Genomic DNA, 12585 nt, shown 5'->3' with positions numbered 1-12585 from the left:
GTGTGCGCGAGAGATGATGGTCCGTGTCACAGAGTACTGATTAGAGTTATGGTCCCAATAGCAACAGTCTGTGTCGCTGGCCTAGAGAGAGAGAGAGAGAGAGAGCGAAGGATGCAAGTCTGATGGGCAACGAATCAACGAATAGTTCTGCTTGCTCCCGGTGCGCTACGCTTCGCTTCATTCAGAAGACGGCCGCCAAGCCGTTCTTCGAGTGTCGCTTGCTAAATCTCTTTCTGCCTTTGATCGAGCCGCTGTCATCATGATCGCCCTTGCGGAGATGCCTAGACGTAGGAATATTTATTCCATCAAGCGCAGATTCGCCACCTAGAGTGCTTGCTGGGCTTGAGATTGTTGAGCTCAGTTCGTTGAATGCCGAGTCGCCAGAATAGGAACTTGCCATACTCTGAGAATTCGCAAAGTCTTTCGCTTGTTCCAAAGCATCGAGCCATTCCTGCGCCGTGTACTTGCTGCCTTCGGGATCACTGGGGGTCGCTTTGGGATCCTCAAAGATAAGATGCTTGTCCTTCTGTACGTAAGTCAGTTCTGGACCTTTGTCAGAAAAAACGTATGCTCGATACGCTTACCGTGTCGATACACCAGGCAGTGATGCCCTTGGAATCCTTATAGCTTCTCCAGCCGGTGCCTTCGCCCAAGAGCGACAAGTCCATCTTCGCCTTCTTCTCTTCACCGCCGGCAGCAGCAAGAATGAGCCTGGCAGCTGACGTGATCATGACGAGCCTCTGGCGCTTCTTAGTAGTGTTGCCACCGAAAAATCGCGAGAATTTCTTCGGCGCCTCTGAAGATTCCCCGTGCGGACTGTGTGGTGCTGGTGCCGAGGTGACCATGAGGTTGCCAAGCTTCAATATTCGCTCGTTGTTCCGGGTTAGTACAGGTGACCAGTCGATGTCAAGCTGGCTCGGAGGTGGAAGTTCTGTGATGACACGGGCAGAAGGTCTTGGTGGTGGTGGTGGGTTGGTTGACGAGGGGCCTGGTCGAGGCGCGCCGAGAACCGCCATGTGTGGGGGAAGGGAGCTGCCATGGCCATTGAGCTTGATGGGTCCAGGAGGCGGAGGCTGGTACGGCTTTAGCCTGGGTGCCTTTTGCTTCCACAGACCCCGTCCCCACTGAATGCCGTCGAAGAACTGGTGGGTCTTGATGTGCTCGACTGGCAGTCGCTTGGCCGGATCCAGGACGAGTAGTCTCTCAACAAGATCACGAGCTGCCTCTGGAAAGTGGTCTGGAAACGAGTATTCAAGGTTAACGATCTTCTGGAACGTCTGATACTCGTTGCCGGCCTTGAACGGCGGTCGTCCTGCGAGGAGCTGATATATTATACAGCCAAATGCCCACAGATCACTGGCTTTGCAAGCGTTCTTGTCCGTCAACAGCTCGGGGCTGACGTATTCCGCCGTACCGACAAAGGACTCAGCCCGATCAGTTTCCACCCCATCAAGAGGATCCGCAGGCGGTCCCTCGGCGTTTGGTGGGCGCTTTGGATTCAAAATCTTAGCGGTGCCGAAATCGGTGATCTTGACGTGCATCTGGTCGTCCAGGAGAACGTTCTCAGGTTTGAGATCTCTGTGTATAATGTCGCGCGAATGCATGTAGTCGATCGCGTCCAGAATCTGTGCACCGTAATACCTTGCACACTCTTCGTCGAACGTGCCCATCTTCTTCAGGAACCCCAAGAGTTCGCCTCCAGTGGCCAGATCCAGCACAAAGTATAAAGACCGCTCATCCTGAAACGTGTAGTAGAGCCGGACGACGCCGGGATGCTCAGTCAGCCGGTTAAGCGTGTCCTTTTCGATATTGACATATTTGACCTTCTTCTCCTTGATGATATGCCGCTTGTCCAGAACCTTGATAGCGTATTCCCGAAGAGTCTGTCGATCTGTTGCGGCCAGCACCGTGCTGTACGAACCTTCTCCCAGTGTCCGTCCGAATGAGAAATCGGAGACTCCCTTCTTGACCACCCTCGAGATAGGCTTTCCGTTGGAGTCCATTTCTTGCCGCACCCCGACCGCTGCGCCCTTTTCCTTCCACTCTTCACTGCTCTGCGGTATGGACGCTTCGGGGGCATATGCAGCACCGTGCGTGCCGGGTCCCATGGGGCTTCTTCTTGAGGCCCGGCGAGGAGGCAGAGGCCCGTTTCCGCCCATTGGCTGGTGTGGTTGCCGGTAGGACCTGCTTGGTTCTCTTGTGGGAAGCCCTGCTGCCTGCATTGCGGCTGCCGCCGCTCTTGAGCTACTTCTGCTGATGCCCGGAACGGAAGGTTGTATCAAGCCAACGTCGTTGTAGCGGTACGAGCCCTGCATGGACACACCCGAGCTTGTAGAGGCATTGGGATGGGTGTAGAGGGTTGAAGTGGGCCGTGACGACGCGCCGGGCGGGGGATAGTTGCGGGACGGCTGGGACAAATTCGGCGGGCCGGAGCTGGAGTACTGTGTCTGGAGCGGGGGTTGTGATTGTGGTTGTTGAGCGATTGGCATGTTCTGCATGGACTGGCGATGGTTCAGGCGGGCGGAGGATTGCGAGTGGTCGTCGGGGACGGGAGGCGTGGCGCTCTTGGGGAGGGCGAGCGATGTCTGACTGGTCGAGAAGGCGCCCGGATTGAAGTCGAGGGTGGAGGTCGAAGACTCGGTCGGCACGGGCTGGAGGAGGTGCGAGGGCTCGTGGGGCTCGTCGGGGGCGGTGACGGTGTGGGCGGACGAGGCGGAGGAGGCGGGCAGCGGGTCTGCCGGCGCGGGAGAGGCTTCGCCATGGGCCGGGGCGGGCGGCGGAGAAGGGGTACTGTCATCGTCCGGGTTGGCGATGCGCAGGCCGCCCAGCGACTGGGACAGACTGATGTCGCCGCTCATGGTGGGCCGTCGGGTGTCGCCGCTCGGGGTTGGAGGGCGGAAATGGAGACAATGAGGACTGCGGGCAGCCGGGGCTGGGAGGTGACGGCGCTGGTCGCGGACGCGGGACAGGGTGGGTGTGTGGGCTCAGTGGTGGCTACGTCTCGTACGGCGGCGACATCCAGGCGCGGGTGCTGCTCGGGGGGAGCAGGCGGGCCGTTGGAGCTGGGCGCGACCAGCGGAGAGAGATGTGGACTGGAGCCGGTGTGCCTGGCTCTGGGTGTAGTTGTCGCAGCCAAGCTTGGCGTGCCCAGAGCGATCTTACGTGCGAGGTCCGCTCGTCGTTTGGGAGGCCTCAGCCCCCCTGACTGCCAGCCAGCCTACGTATGCGCGTGCGTGCGCCTGTTGGGCCCTCCGCTCCGCCTGCCCAAGGACTCCCGCTACCGTGCTACCCTCTGCTGCTCGCCCGCCCGCGGCCTCCTCAGCAGCGCCCTTTTCCACGCCGCCGCCCTAGGCCCGGCCTGCTGTGCGCCGTTACCTGTCCGCCGCTATTGGCGAGCCAGCCGGCTGCACCAACTAACGGCCTGCGGCCCACCGTCCACGCCCTCGCCGTCGCAGTGCTGTCGCCGCCGTCGCGCTCAGAAGTGCGCGGCCACGCTCTCTGCCGGCCAAGGCCTCTATCGTCCGGACACGCCACTCGCTGCAGTCCCAGATACCGCTGCGCTGGGTTCCCATAGGCTGCTTGCGCTGGCGATTCTCGCGTGCGCAGGACAAGGCATGCACACTCCTCGGCCTGCTGTGCCGTCCTGCGCCCATCATGCCACCTTGTTCACGCGTCTCTGCACGCACAACACCATGCAGCCCTGGCGAATCGCGTGGGCGCAGGCAGGTATTTGATATAGCACCTGCCTCCCCACACCATCGGGTGTGCTATCTCGAGACGGGTCGTCGATTGGGCTCTTGCACCCGAAGGCCCTCGACTTCATTCCCTTAGGAACGTCGTTATTGGCGCCGCAAAGGGTGCCGGTCGGTATCTTCCGCGGAGCCGGACGTTTTCTCGGGAAGGAACAGGCAGGGAGCGACACCCAGGGTTCGTTTGCGGGAAGCTATCTCTGTTTGGCTGCCACCATGGAATAATGCAGTAGCCTCCCTCCGGTCCGCATTGCTCTTTACCTGCATCTTGAGCGACGGGGCGTATCAGAAAGCGCAACCGTCGTCTTCTCCTGCTTCGCTCCGTGCAACATGCCTTCCGCCCAGGACTTTCTGGCCGTATTCTCAATGAGCTCATTCCAGGCCTCAACTCCGACCGCAATCCTTCGCGCAGCTTCTGCCCCGTGGACGGGCCGTGGTCGAGATGCTCCGCTACCGAGCTACCGAAATCCGCCTGACCTCTCAGGACGTCGATGAGACGTCGAAGCGCCTGGCATCGCGGCGAGCTGCAGCCAATACCCGCTCGACCATATGCCAGTTGCCAGGCCCCACAGGCACAGGCCCACGACTCCGTCGAGGCCCCGAGCGTTCGCGTGACGAGTCAATTATACATGCAGACGGCAGCAGTGCGGCTCAATTCAATGCTTCTTTCGAGTCAGCTGGCGGTACTGAAAAGCAGTCTCCGACAGTCAGTGACAAGGATCCGCAGCCAGCTTCACATCTAGGCCACACGAGCGCCGCAGATGACATTTCGTATACTTCGGAGCCCGAGCTTGCAGGGAAGCCGGTTCTTCTTGGACGCGTCGATCAGCGGGTCCTCAAGCGAACCTCGCTCTCACCCAAAAGGCACGACCACGGCGTAGCTAACCCCAGCCACCGGCTGCTTCAGCTCGATGGCCCTTCTGATCCCGCAGCCCGCAAGCTGGTGTCCCCCGAGAAGACGCGAAGTGCAACCCTCAGCCCTTCTGCAAAGGACGTCGTCCATGAGCAGCGAACCCAGGATCCGAGCGCTCGTGTCGCTGCGGCAAAGCCGAGCGCCTCCTCGCACCAATCTCGCTCTTCAGATCCACTGTTGTACCTTGAGACCCAAGACAATCATGATCGCTTTGATCGTCCAACTCGTGGATCCCCCTTCCAAGGCTATATAGCTACTTCCACCGGAACGCACCGAGGCCTGCCGGTATGGTACAATGCCGAGGAAGTCAAGAGTCACCCCAGAGACTCGGTCATGGATGGCACTTTTGACATGGCGCAAGTGAGGGTGGCGTTGGAGGAGGAGGCACTGGCAACAAATGACGCCCTTCCCTCTATTCGTCTTCCTTCCCCCACATCTACGCACAGCTCTTCAGATTCGGGCAAGAGGTATCGTTCTCTGCCCAGTCTGACGGCGCTGTCGCCCGCGCGGCGTGTGTCGCGTTCACCAAGCGTCAGCCAGGCATCTGAGCACAGCAGCCGCAACATCTCGCAGACCTTCTCCCATTTCAGGACAACATCCACGCCCGACTTACTTCGTCCGCTTCTCAGTCCCGCAAGTTCCCTGTCTACGGGCAGTCGGCATGCAAGCGGTGCTATCTCCGCGGATAATTCCCCCACGAGCAGCGCCGCTATGCTGGAGCTGATCCGCCAGGACTCATCGCCTCTTGAACGGCTCGAACAAGAAACAAGATCGCAGATGTCTCATGCACCATCGGCCCGGCTTGGCTCGGCTACGGCGGCATCATCACGATTGCAGTCACCAGCGCTAGGAGAATTGCGGATGCCCACGTTTGAGTCGCCGGAGCGACCTTCTCCGTACCAGAGACGAGCTGCTCGATACCGGAATGTCCCTACCTTTGCGGAAACCCCCAATGCTCCGTTTTCCACTTCCTTTGACCTCCTGCCTTCTTTTGATTACTCACCGCCGAGTCTTCAGCCGGGAACTTTCATTGACCGGTACCCCGGCAGCGTGACGGCTGGTCGACGCCGCGGAACCGGCACGGATCAAGGAACAACTTCCATGCCCTCGCTTCCAGCTTCGCGTCCATCTCGGCGAGGAACTTCCGGTCACAGCCATGCCCCGGCCCAGGTTACGCGGAACACTCAGCTGGGAGCACATCATTGGTCCCGTGGCCGTGGGGTCGGTGAAGACGCGATGCAGTCGCGTCGCAACACCGTGGGCGGGCAGCAGCGACTGCGCAGGTATCGCTCAATCTCAGCACGGCTTCTTCCTTCATGGCAAGACGAGCAAGAGAATTCGGGGCGGGCGGAGCGGATGCAGGTGATGGCAGAGATTCAAGAGAGGAGGAGATACGTAGAGCAGACGAATGACGGAAGGCTTGACAGGACGCCACCTAGCCTTGGTAGGTTCGAGCGAGAGCTTTTGCAGCATTAAGCCGCCATCGCTTTTGAGGTTGGATTAGTGCTGTCGCAAATTGGGCGGCTTTGGTGCCTTCGGGCTTGGCAGTTGTCGTTGGGTCTGATTGGGTGTTATTGAAAATAGCCAACAAACCCGTTTCAAGCTTGAGCGGGTGGGAGCGGTACTGGTACAAGTCATAAAATAGCGTGTATCAACATAACCTTGCATCTTACTTGTTCATCCTGGTGTAGGTAATAATCAGTTGGGGGCACAAAGCTACCGTAGGCTGGTGCGGAGGCGGATGACGTGAAGGACGTGCCGAGTCTCCGACGGGCGGGAAGACCCTCGAGAGCGCCTGCTTCTGGGAAAGCCGGTTGAGAGGGCTCTAAAAGCAGGGTCCCAAAGTCAAGCCGCCCTTTAAGACACCGTTTCCCTCCACTTCTGTTATGGCGGGGTCCGGGGTGTGACAAATGCAACTGGCGGTTTACAACAATGCCAGAATCTTCCATCTGCGGGCTTCGGAGAGCATACAAACGGCTGAGGTTCCCCGGCGGCAGCGGCAGCAACCCGAGCGGATCACCCCCCTCCGAACACCCCTCCGCGCGCCGCCGTCCCTCCTCTCGTTCGTCTTCCGCCGCCGACGTATCAGCCACCCGTTCTTTCTTTTCAGCCATAGCGCCCGGCCTGTCGGCCACCGCAGCAGCAGCAGCCAGCGCCATGGCCCACGTCGCCGAGCAGTTAAAGGACCGCGGCAACCAGCACTTCAAGAACGGCGACTACGTCAACGCCGAGTCTCTGTACACTCAGGCTGTCCAGCGCAACCCGTCCAACCCGCTCATTTTCACCAACCGTGCAAATGCTCGCATGAAGCTCGGCCACTATGAGGACGCTATCGACGACTGCCTGAAGAGCATAGAGCTCATGAGGAGTAATATGAAGGCATATACTTTCCTGGGTACGTAGGCGCGTGTGATTGACGGAGTGTGGGAAGCGTTGCTGGGGACATGCACTGTGGACATGCATGCGATTTCACGTCAAAATTGAGTCGATGTGCGGCGGGTATGCCGCCACGTTGTACTTCACTGCGGCTACTGCTGCGCATTACTTCCGGCCTGCGGAGCATGGTCAGACGGAGATGTTTTAGCTAACGGCGCAACGCTCCCTCTGTAGCGAAGTCACAACTTGCCTTGAACCACCCGAACGAAGCGCTGTCCTCCGCCCTGGTCGCCTACGATCTTTGCATAAAGTCAACGACGCCGACACGCGATGCGCAAACCATCTCGGCGCTAGTGTTGCAGTGCAAGAAGAGCAAATGGGAGGGCAGGGAGCGGGAAAGACTGAGGAGGAAGAATCCGTTGCTGGCGGAGCTGGAAGATAGGATCGAGGCCTCGGCGAACCAGGACCAGGTCATCATAAATGATAAAGCGAGCAGGGGTGAAATGGGCGCTGTGGAGGCGGTTGAGGAGCGCACCACCCTGGCGAGGGCCACGCAGCAGAAGATCGAGGATCTCAGGTCCATCTTTGCCATTGCGGACCCGAACAACATGGCCAAGCGGGAAGTACCGGACCACCTCATTGACAACATTTCGTTTGAGATCATGCATGACCGTGAGTATTGGCGGGTAGACTAGTGAATGCGGTCATTGTCGAGTGTGCTAACGGAGGGGCAGCTGTCATTACAAAGAACGGTCATTCTTATGAGAGAGCGACTCTCATCGAGCATCTGAAGCGTAGTCCAACTGACCCTTTGACCCGCGAGCCGTTGAAGATCGACGACTTGCGACCCAACATCGCACTGCGGGAAGCGTGTACCGAGTTTTTTGATAAGAATTCTGGTTGGGTCTACGATTGGTGATGGACCAAAACAGCCCGCACAGCCGCACATCCTTCTGTAGTTCGCCTGTCTTGTCGAGCAGGTGCATCTTATTGGCGTCTTATTGCAGAACGCGGTCCGTGTACCGTGGTTCTTTCTCAGAGCATTTGGTAGACACTTGCCTTGGGCGGATACCCTTGTATTTTCCACTCATGAGACGTACAGCCAGGTTTCTCGTCCTGTGACTACTCTTCAGTTGGGTTGCGGCCATTGGTCACGTTCAGCTAGCCAACCCAGCTGAAGCACGGTTTCTTCATACTAAACTTGGGGGTTTATGGAGGACTCGCGATTTAAAGGTTGCTAGGGACCTCAACGAGCAAGGTACCAGTTGACAGTAGCTGGGAAGAAACGAAGCTCATGCCCAAAATCATCGTATTTATCGGCTTGTCTCAGCCAATACCTTAACTGAATAGCAGTGACATCGACATTGTGAGAGTTCCCGGCGCGTGGAAGATACCGCCGTGGTGTAGGCGCATCTAGCATCTGCCTAAGTTCGGCGCCGTAAAGCGCTCGGGCCACCAAGAGCTGTTAGTCAGCGGCATAAGCGAAAGCGCCGTCTGCGCAACCCACAACTTCGATTTTCCTCGCAAAGCGACTTAACGACCCCGAAGACGACACACCGACCACCGACGCCGGGAAACAGCCAAGGTACGCAGCGACGCCCAGCGACACGATGCGATCGAGCCAATGCGAATTGTACACGGCTTCGTCAGGATTGCATCGGTCGGGCCCAGTTTCGGGACATTCAGGCTAACGACTTCTCCGACCAGATGGGTGCGCTTAAGTACGTTGAGGAACTTCAGAAGAAGAAGCAGTCCGATGTGCTGCGCTTCCTGCTCCGCGTTCGCTGCTGGGAGGTATGACGCTCCCCTCGCCATGCCTCGCTCTCGCCCATCGGGAGCGAGGACGAGCGAAAATCCTGGTGTCACTCGTTGAACTTTGCTGAGAGTGCATCAATTTAGCTCCGCCAGCTGAACGTCATCCACCGCGCCTCGCGCCCTTCGCGCCCCGACAAGGCTCGCCGTCTTGGATACAAGGCCAAGCAGGGCTATGTCATCTACCGCGTCCGTGTTCGCCGCGGTGGCCGCAAGAGGCCCGTCCCCAAGGGTGCCACCTACGGTACGTTTCACCTGTTAAAAAGAAGGGTTATTGGAGAGCGACGGGACTGGGATCGGAATTCGATCAGTCTTGCTGATTGGTTTGGATGAACAGGCAAGCCCACCAACCAGGGTGTCAACCAGCTGAAGTACCAACGCTCCCTCCGTTCCACCGCTGAGGAGCGTGTCGGTCGCCGCTGCGCCAACCTGCGCGTCCTGAACTCCTACTGGATCAACCAGGACTCGACCTACAAGTACTACGAGGTCATCCTCGTTGACCCTCAGCACAAGGCCATCCGTCGCGACGCCCGCATCAACTGGATCGCCAAGCCCGTCCACAAGGTACGTTCGAGCGACGAACCCACAGGGAATTATTGTGATCCTAATTGTTTCTGCAGCACCGCGAGGCTCGTGGCCTCACCGCCACCGGCAAGAAGAGCCGTGGTATCAACAAGGGCCACAAGTTCAGCAAGACCACCGCTGGTCGCCGCAAGACCTGGAAGCGTCACAACACCCTGTCCCTCTGGCGCTACAGGTAAATGTCGCGTCGCTGAGGCAGGAGTTTATGGGGATGGTTGCTGGGCTATTTCAAAAAAGCGTCTTCACTATCATCGGCAGATCTCTCGGGTATGGACCGGCTGGGTACCGCTGCTTGCGCTCGTCGTCGGCTCGGTGGTTGTCCATCAGGTAGAAATGAATGGACGTTTCCATCACCGGATCGTATTGACGGCGAGAAAAATTAATGACTTGATACCATTTAAAACTGAGCCTAGCCCATGCGTACTCATGATTCTTTCAGGGGGCTTTATCGCTGTGCAGTCTTACCTTTACAAGCATATTATCGACCCGCTTTCGGAGCTTTTAACGACGCGACCTCTCGAGCTCGACTATTCGTAGCTCTCCCGCATCAGGCTTATCTCTGTAGAAGGTCTTTACAGAGAACCAGGGGTATTGGTTAGATCGTGTACCTGCGAAGAACTTCTAAGGCAGCTTTCATCTCCGCCACACCAGGATATGAAGTTGTTTAATCCCTATTGATAGGTAATATGGCTGCGAAAGGCGACAGTTAAAGAATTACGTATCTATCGGTAGAGGCTGCGCCTGATGACCAACAAATGATATAGGCGTTCGGCTAAACTGTTGCTAGGGAATAGGAAGGCTAGTGTTTGGGACCGAGTGGCTTAATAATTAAGACCTGCGCATTAAATTGTCTTCGTCTAAGCCTTTTAGACACAACGCTTATAAGAGATAGAATTTACATCTAAATCTCGTTTAAGATATAGCTCTTATAATGCAGTCTTAGAAGAACAACGCTATGTAATAGAAAGGCTAACCGCACTTAACTCGATGGGCCAAAGATAATCTTTAGGATACTTTAAGCCCTAGCCTATTACTTTTAGTTTGCCCTACTAAGCCCTATAAGATAAGTCCCTGTTGCTACTCTAACTGCAGAGGCAGTAATCACTCCGGTGATTTCTAAGGCGGTACCCTTAAACGGCCTATCACGGGGTATTCGGATCTATAGAACAACCAACGGCGACGACAACCTAACCCTTTCCTTAGGTTTATAGTCCATCGCTTTAATTGGTTCATGCTAATCTATGTCCCCAAGACTTTGGAGAACTCTGGTATCCCGGACGAACGTGAAAATGCCCACCGGCACTCAAACGCCTGATTACCTCTCTAACAGCAACAATGTGGGACGCTTTTCGATCTCCAGAAGATTCATAAACAAAACGGGATGAGAACGCCATTACTCACCAACCATCCAGACCTGCCTGATCCTTTTTGCTCCAAGCCAGTCAAGCGTACACATACGAAGCAATCCACTCTCGTCCTCAACGAAGGAAAATCGTTTAATGCGCCTTGCCGGCCTTTGCAAGCCATAGGCCTACACTCTCCAGAGCACGGTCTCCGCCCCAGACGCCCTCTTTCCCACCACGTCTGAATTCCTCGCTGGCAACGTCCTCGCCTCCGCCGCGTGTGGCCTCGCCGAGAATGACATCGAGGTCGCGCTGCTGAGAGCTGATCCAGCGCTTGACGAAGTTGACCGGATCGGTGCTGAAAGCGGTGTAGAAGGCATGTTTTGCCTTAGAGTGTTGGATTGCCTGTACTGCGAGTGCCAGCGACTCATCCAACGACGCAATCTGGTTTAGCATTTGCGGGTTCGTGGTGATACGGCCCATGGCGATGCGGAGCGGATCGTCGAGCGGGACGAGAACATCATATATAGTTGGCTGAGAGGCAGTCGTGCCATCATCGGGAGCAATGTAGTGCTTGTCGACGCGGATGGTATAAGGCAGTTGATAGGGAGGGAGCTGGGATAGGTGGGGGATAATCAACTGGGGGATCTGCGGGAATGGCACGAAATCCCTGTTTTCAAAGAGCTGTCTTGTGTCAGTGGCCGAAGAAACTCCCCTACAGTATCCGAAGAGACATACCGATTTCAGCTGAGCATCACACCGAATCTTGCGACTGTCTTCATCCTCTTGTAGGCTGTTCGCTTTGACATATATCCAGATACCCATGAGAATACCGCCGCGGTCATCCTCCTCAGTGCCTAGCAGCTCGGCCAGAGGCGGGCTAAGCTTAAAGCGCTCAGGGCTCTCATCGCGGAAGAGGTTGACAGTAACATTGATGTTCTCATCACTTTTGCGTTCGAACTCCAGCGTGTCGAAGTTTGCGGCCGAGTCGTTGGCGTTGGCGGAGTTTTCGGGCTTCTTCCACTCAATTGACGTGTATCCGTCCGGCTGGAGAGATTGCGAGCGGTCGAAGTTGATGGTGATCTGCTTGAAGAAATGCGACAGCTTGGTGCGCTGATTGGCCGCAGGTTTCCCTGCCTTGACCTTCTTCGCTGCATCACCGCCATCCTGCTCCATGGCGTCCGCGTCCTTCTGCTCTTCGGCCTGCTCCTTCTCTGCCTCCGAGTCCTCGTCATTGCCGAGCAGACGTCCCTCGATCTTGACGCGATAAGTGGCCTGGCTCTCGCTGCCGAAGTCGAAAGCGTCGGGATCCATGCTCGTGTTCTGCCAGGGCTGGTTGTCGGCGGTATTGCTGATCCAGACGCGCATGGTGCGGTAGCGGGTGAAGTTGCGGGCGCTGCTCTCGGTGATGTCGAGACGCTTACGCATCATGACGGCGTCGAGCTTGCGTTCAGCGTCGCGCAGCTGGCGGTAGCGCTGGACGCCATCGCCGACGACCAGGCCTTCAATGCCATCGGGGATGTTCTTGTCGGTGGGCTTGCGCGACTGACGCTTGGCCAACTCGCGCTTTTGCATCTCAGCCTGCTGCTGGGCCTGCAGCTGCTGAGGCGTGATGGGCGGCGGGTGAGCGGCCGACACCATGGGGCCTACATCACGGCGCATGGTGGCGCTCAGGTCAGCAAAGTGAATCATGACGGCGGAGGACTGCTGGCGGGACATTGGGGCAGGGGAGCGCGCAGCCTAGTCGCCGCAGCGGCTCAGGCTAACAAGGCGCGTGTTTGGCAGCGGCCTTACCGGGACCACGTCTCTG

At 57.4% G+C, this 12585-nt stretch overlaps 4 protein-coding genes across 4 annotated transcripts; 2 read left to right on the top strand and 2 right to left on the bottom strand.

The window, feature by feature from the left end:
* Positions 1 to 324: 324 nt before the first annotated feature.
* Positions 325 to 2858, bottom strand: PKH1 (serine/threonine protein kinase; the record flags this gene model as incomplete). Its single annotated transcript, XM_066774866.1, has 3 exons — positions 325 to 341; positions 403 to 526; positions 585 to 2858. The coding sequence occupies 3 exons, from the start codon at positions 2856 to 2858 to the stop codon at positions 325 to 327; spliced, it is 2415 nt and encodes an 804-aa protein (XP_066634985.1).
* Positions 2859 to 6819: 3961 nt separating this feature from the next.
* Positions 6820 to 7733, top strand: SLS55_003390 (uncharacterized protein; the record flags this gene model as incomplete). The annotated part of the gene is made up of 2 exons (XM_066774865.1): positions 6820 to 7057; positions 7273 to 7733. 2 exons carry the CDS (start codon positions 6820 to 6822, stop codon positions 7731 to 7733), a joined length of 699 nt encoding a protein of 232 aa, XP_066634984.1.
* Positions 7734 to 8745: 1012 nt separating this feature from the next.
* Positions 8746 to 9611, top strand: rpl15 (60S ribosomal protein eL15; the record flags this gene model as incomplete). The annotated part of the gene is made up of 4 exons (XM_066774864.1): positions 8746 to 8832; positions 8938 to 9094; positions 9188 to 9414; positions 9471 to 9611. The coding sequence occupies 4 exons, from the start codon at positions 8746 to 8748 to the stop codon at positions 9609 to 9611; spliced, it is 612 nt and encodes a 203-aa protein (XP_066634983.1).
* A 1317-nt stretch (positions 9612 to 10928) lies between these two features.
* Positions 10929 to 12494, bottom strand: ssr3 (SWI/SNF and RSC complex subunit Ssr3; the record flags this gene model as incomplete). The annotated part of the gene is made up of 2 exons (XM_066774863.1): positions 10929 to 11459; positions 11514 to 12494. The coding sequence occupies 2 exons, from the start codon at positions 12492 to 12494 to the stop codon at positions 10929 to 10931; spliced, it is 1512 nt and encodes a 503-aa protein (XP_066634982.1).
* Between the last annotated feature and the right edge of the window lie 91 nt (positions 12495 to 12585).

This window comes from Diplodia seriata (assembly GCF_021436955.1).
Source record: "Diplodia seriata strain FDS-637 chromosome Unknown scaffold_3, whole genome shotgun sequence".
Taxonomy (NCBI): Eukaryota; Fungi; Ascomycota; class Dothideomycetes; order Botryosphaeriales; family Botryosphaeriaceae; genus Diplodia; species Diplodia seriata.
Note: the sequence above shows the minus strand (reverse complement) of the source record. Positions and strands in the feature narration are given on the sequence as shown.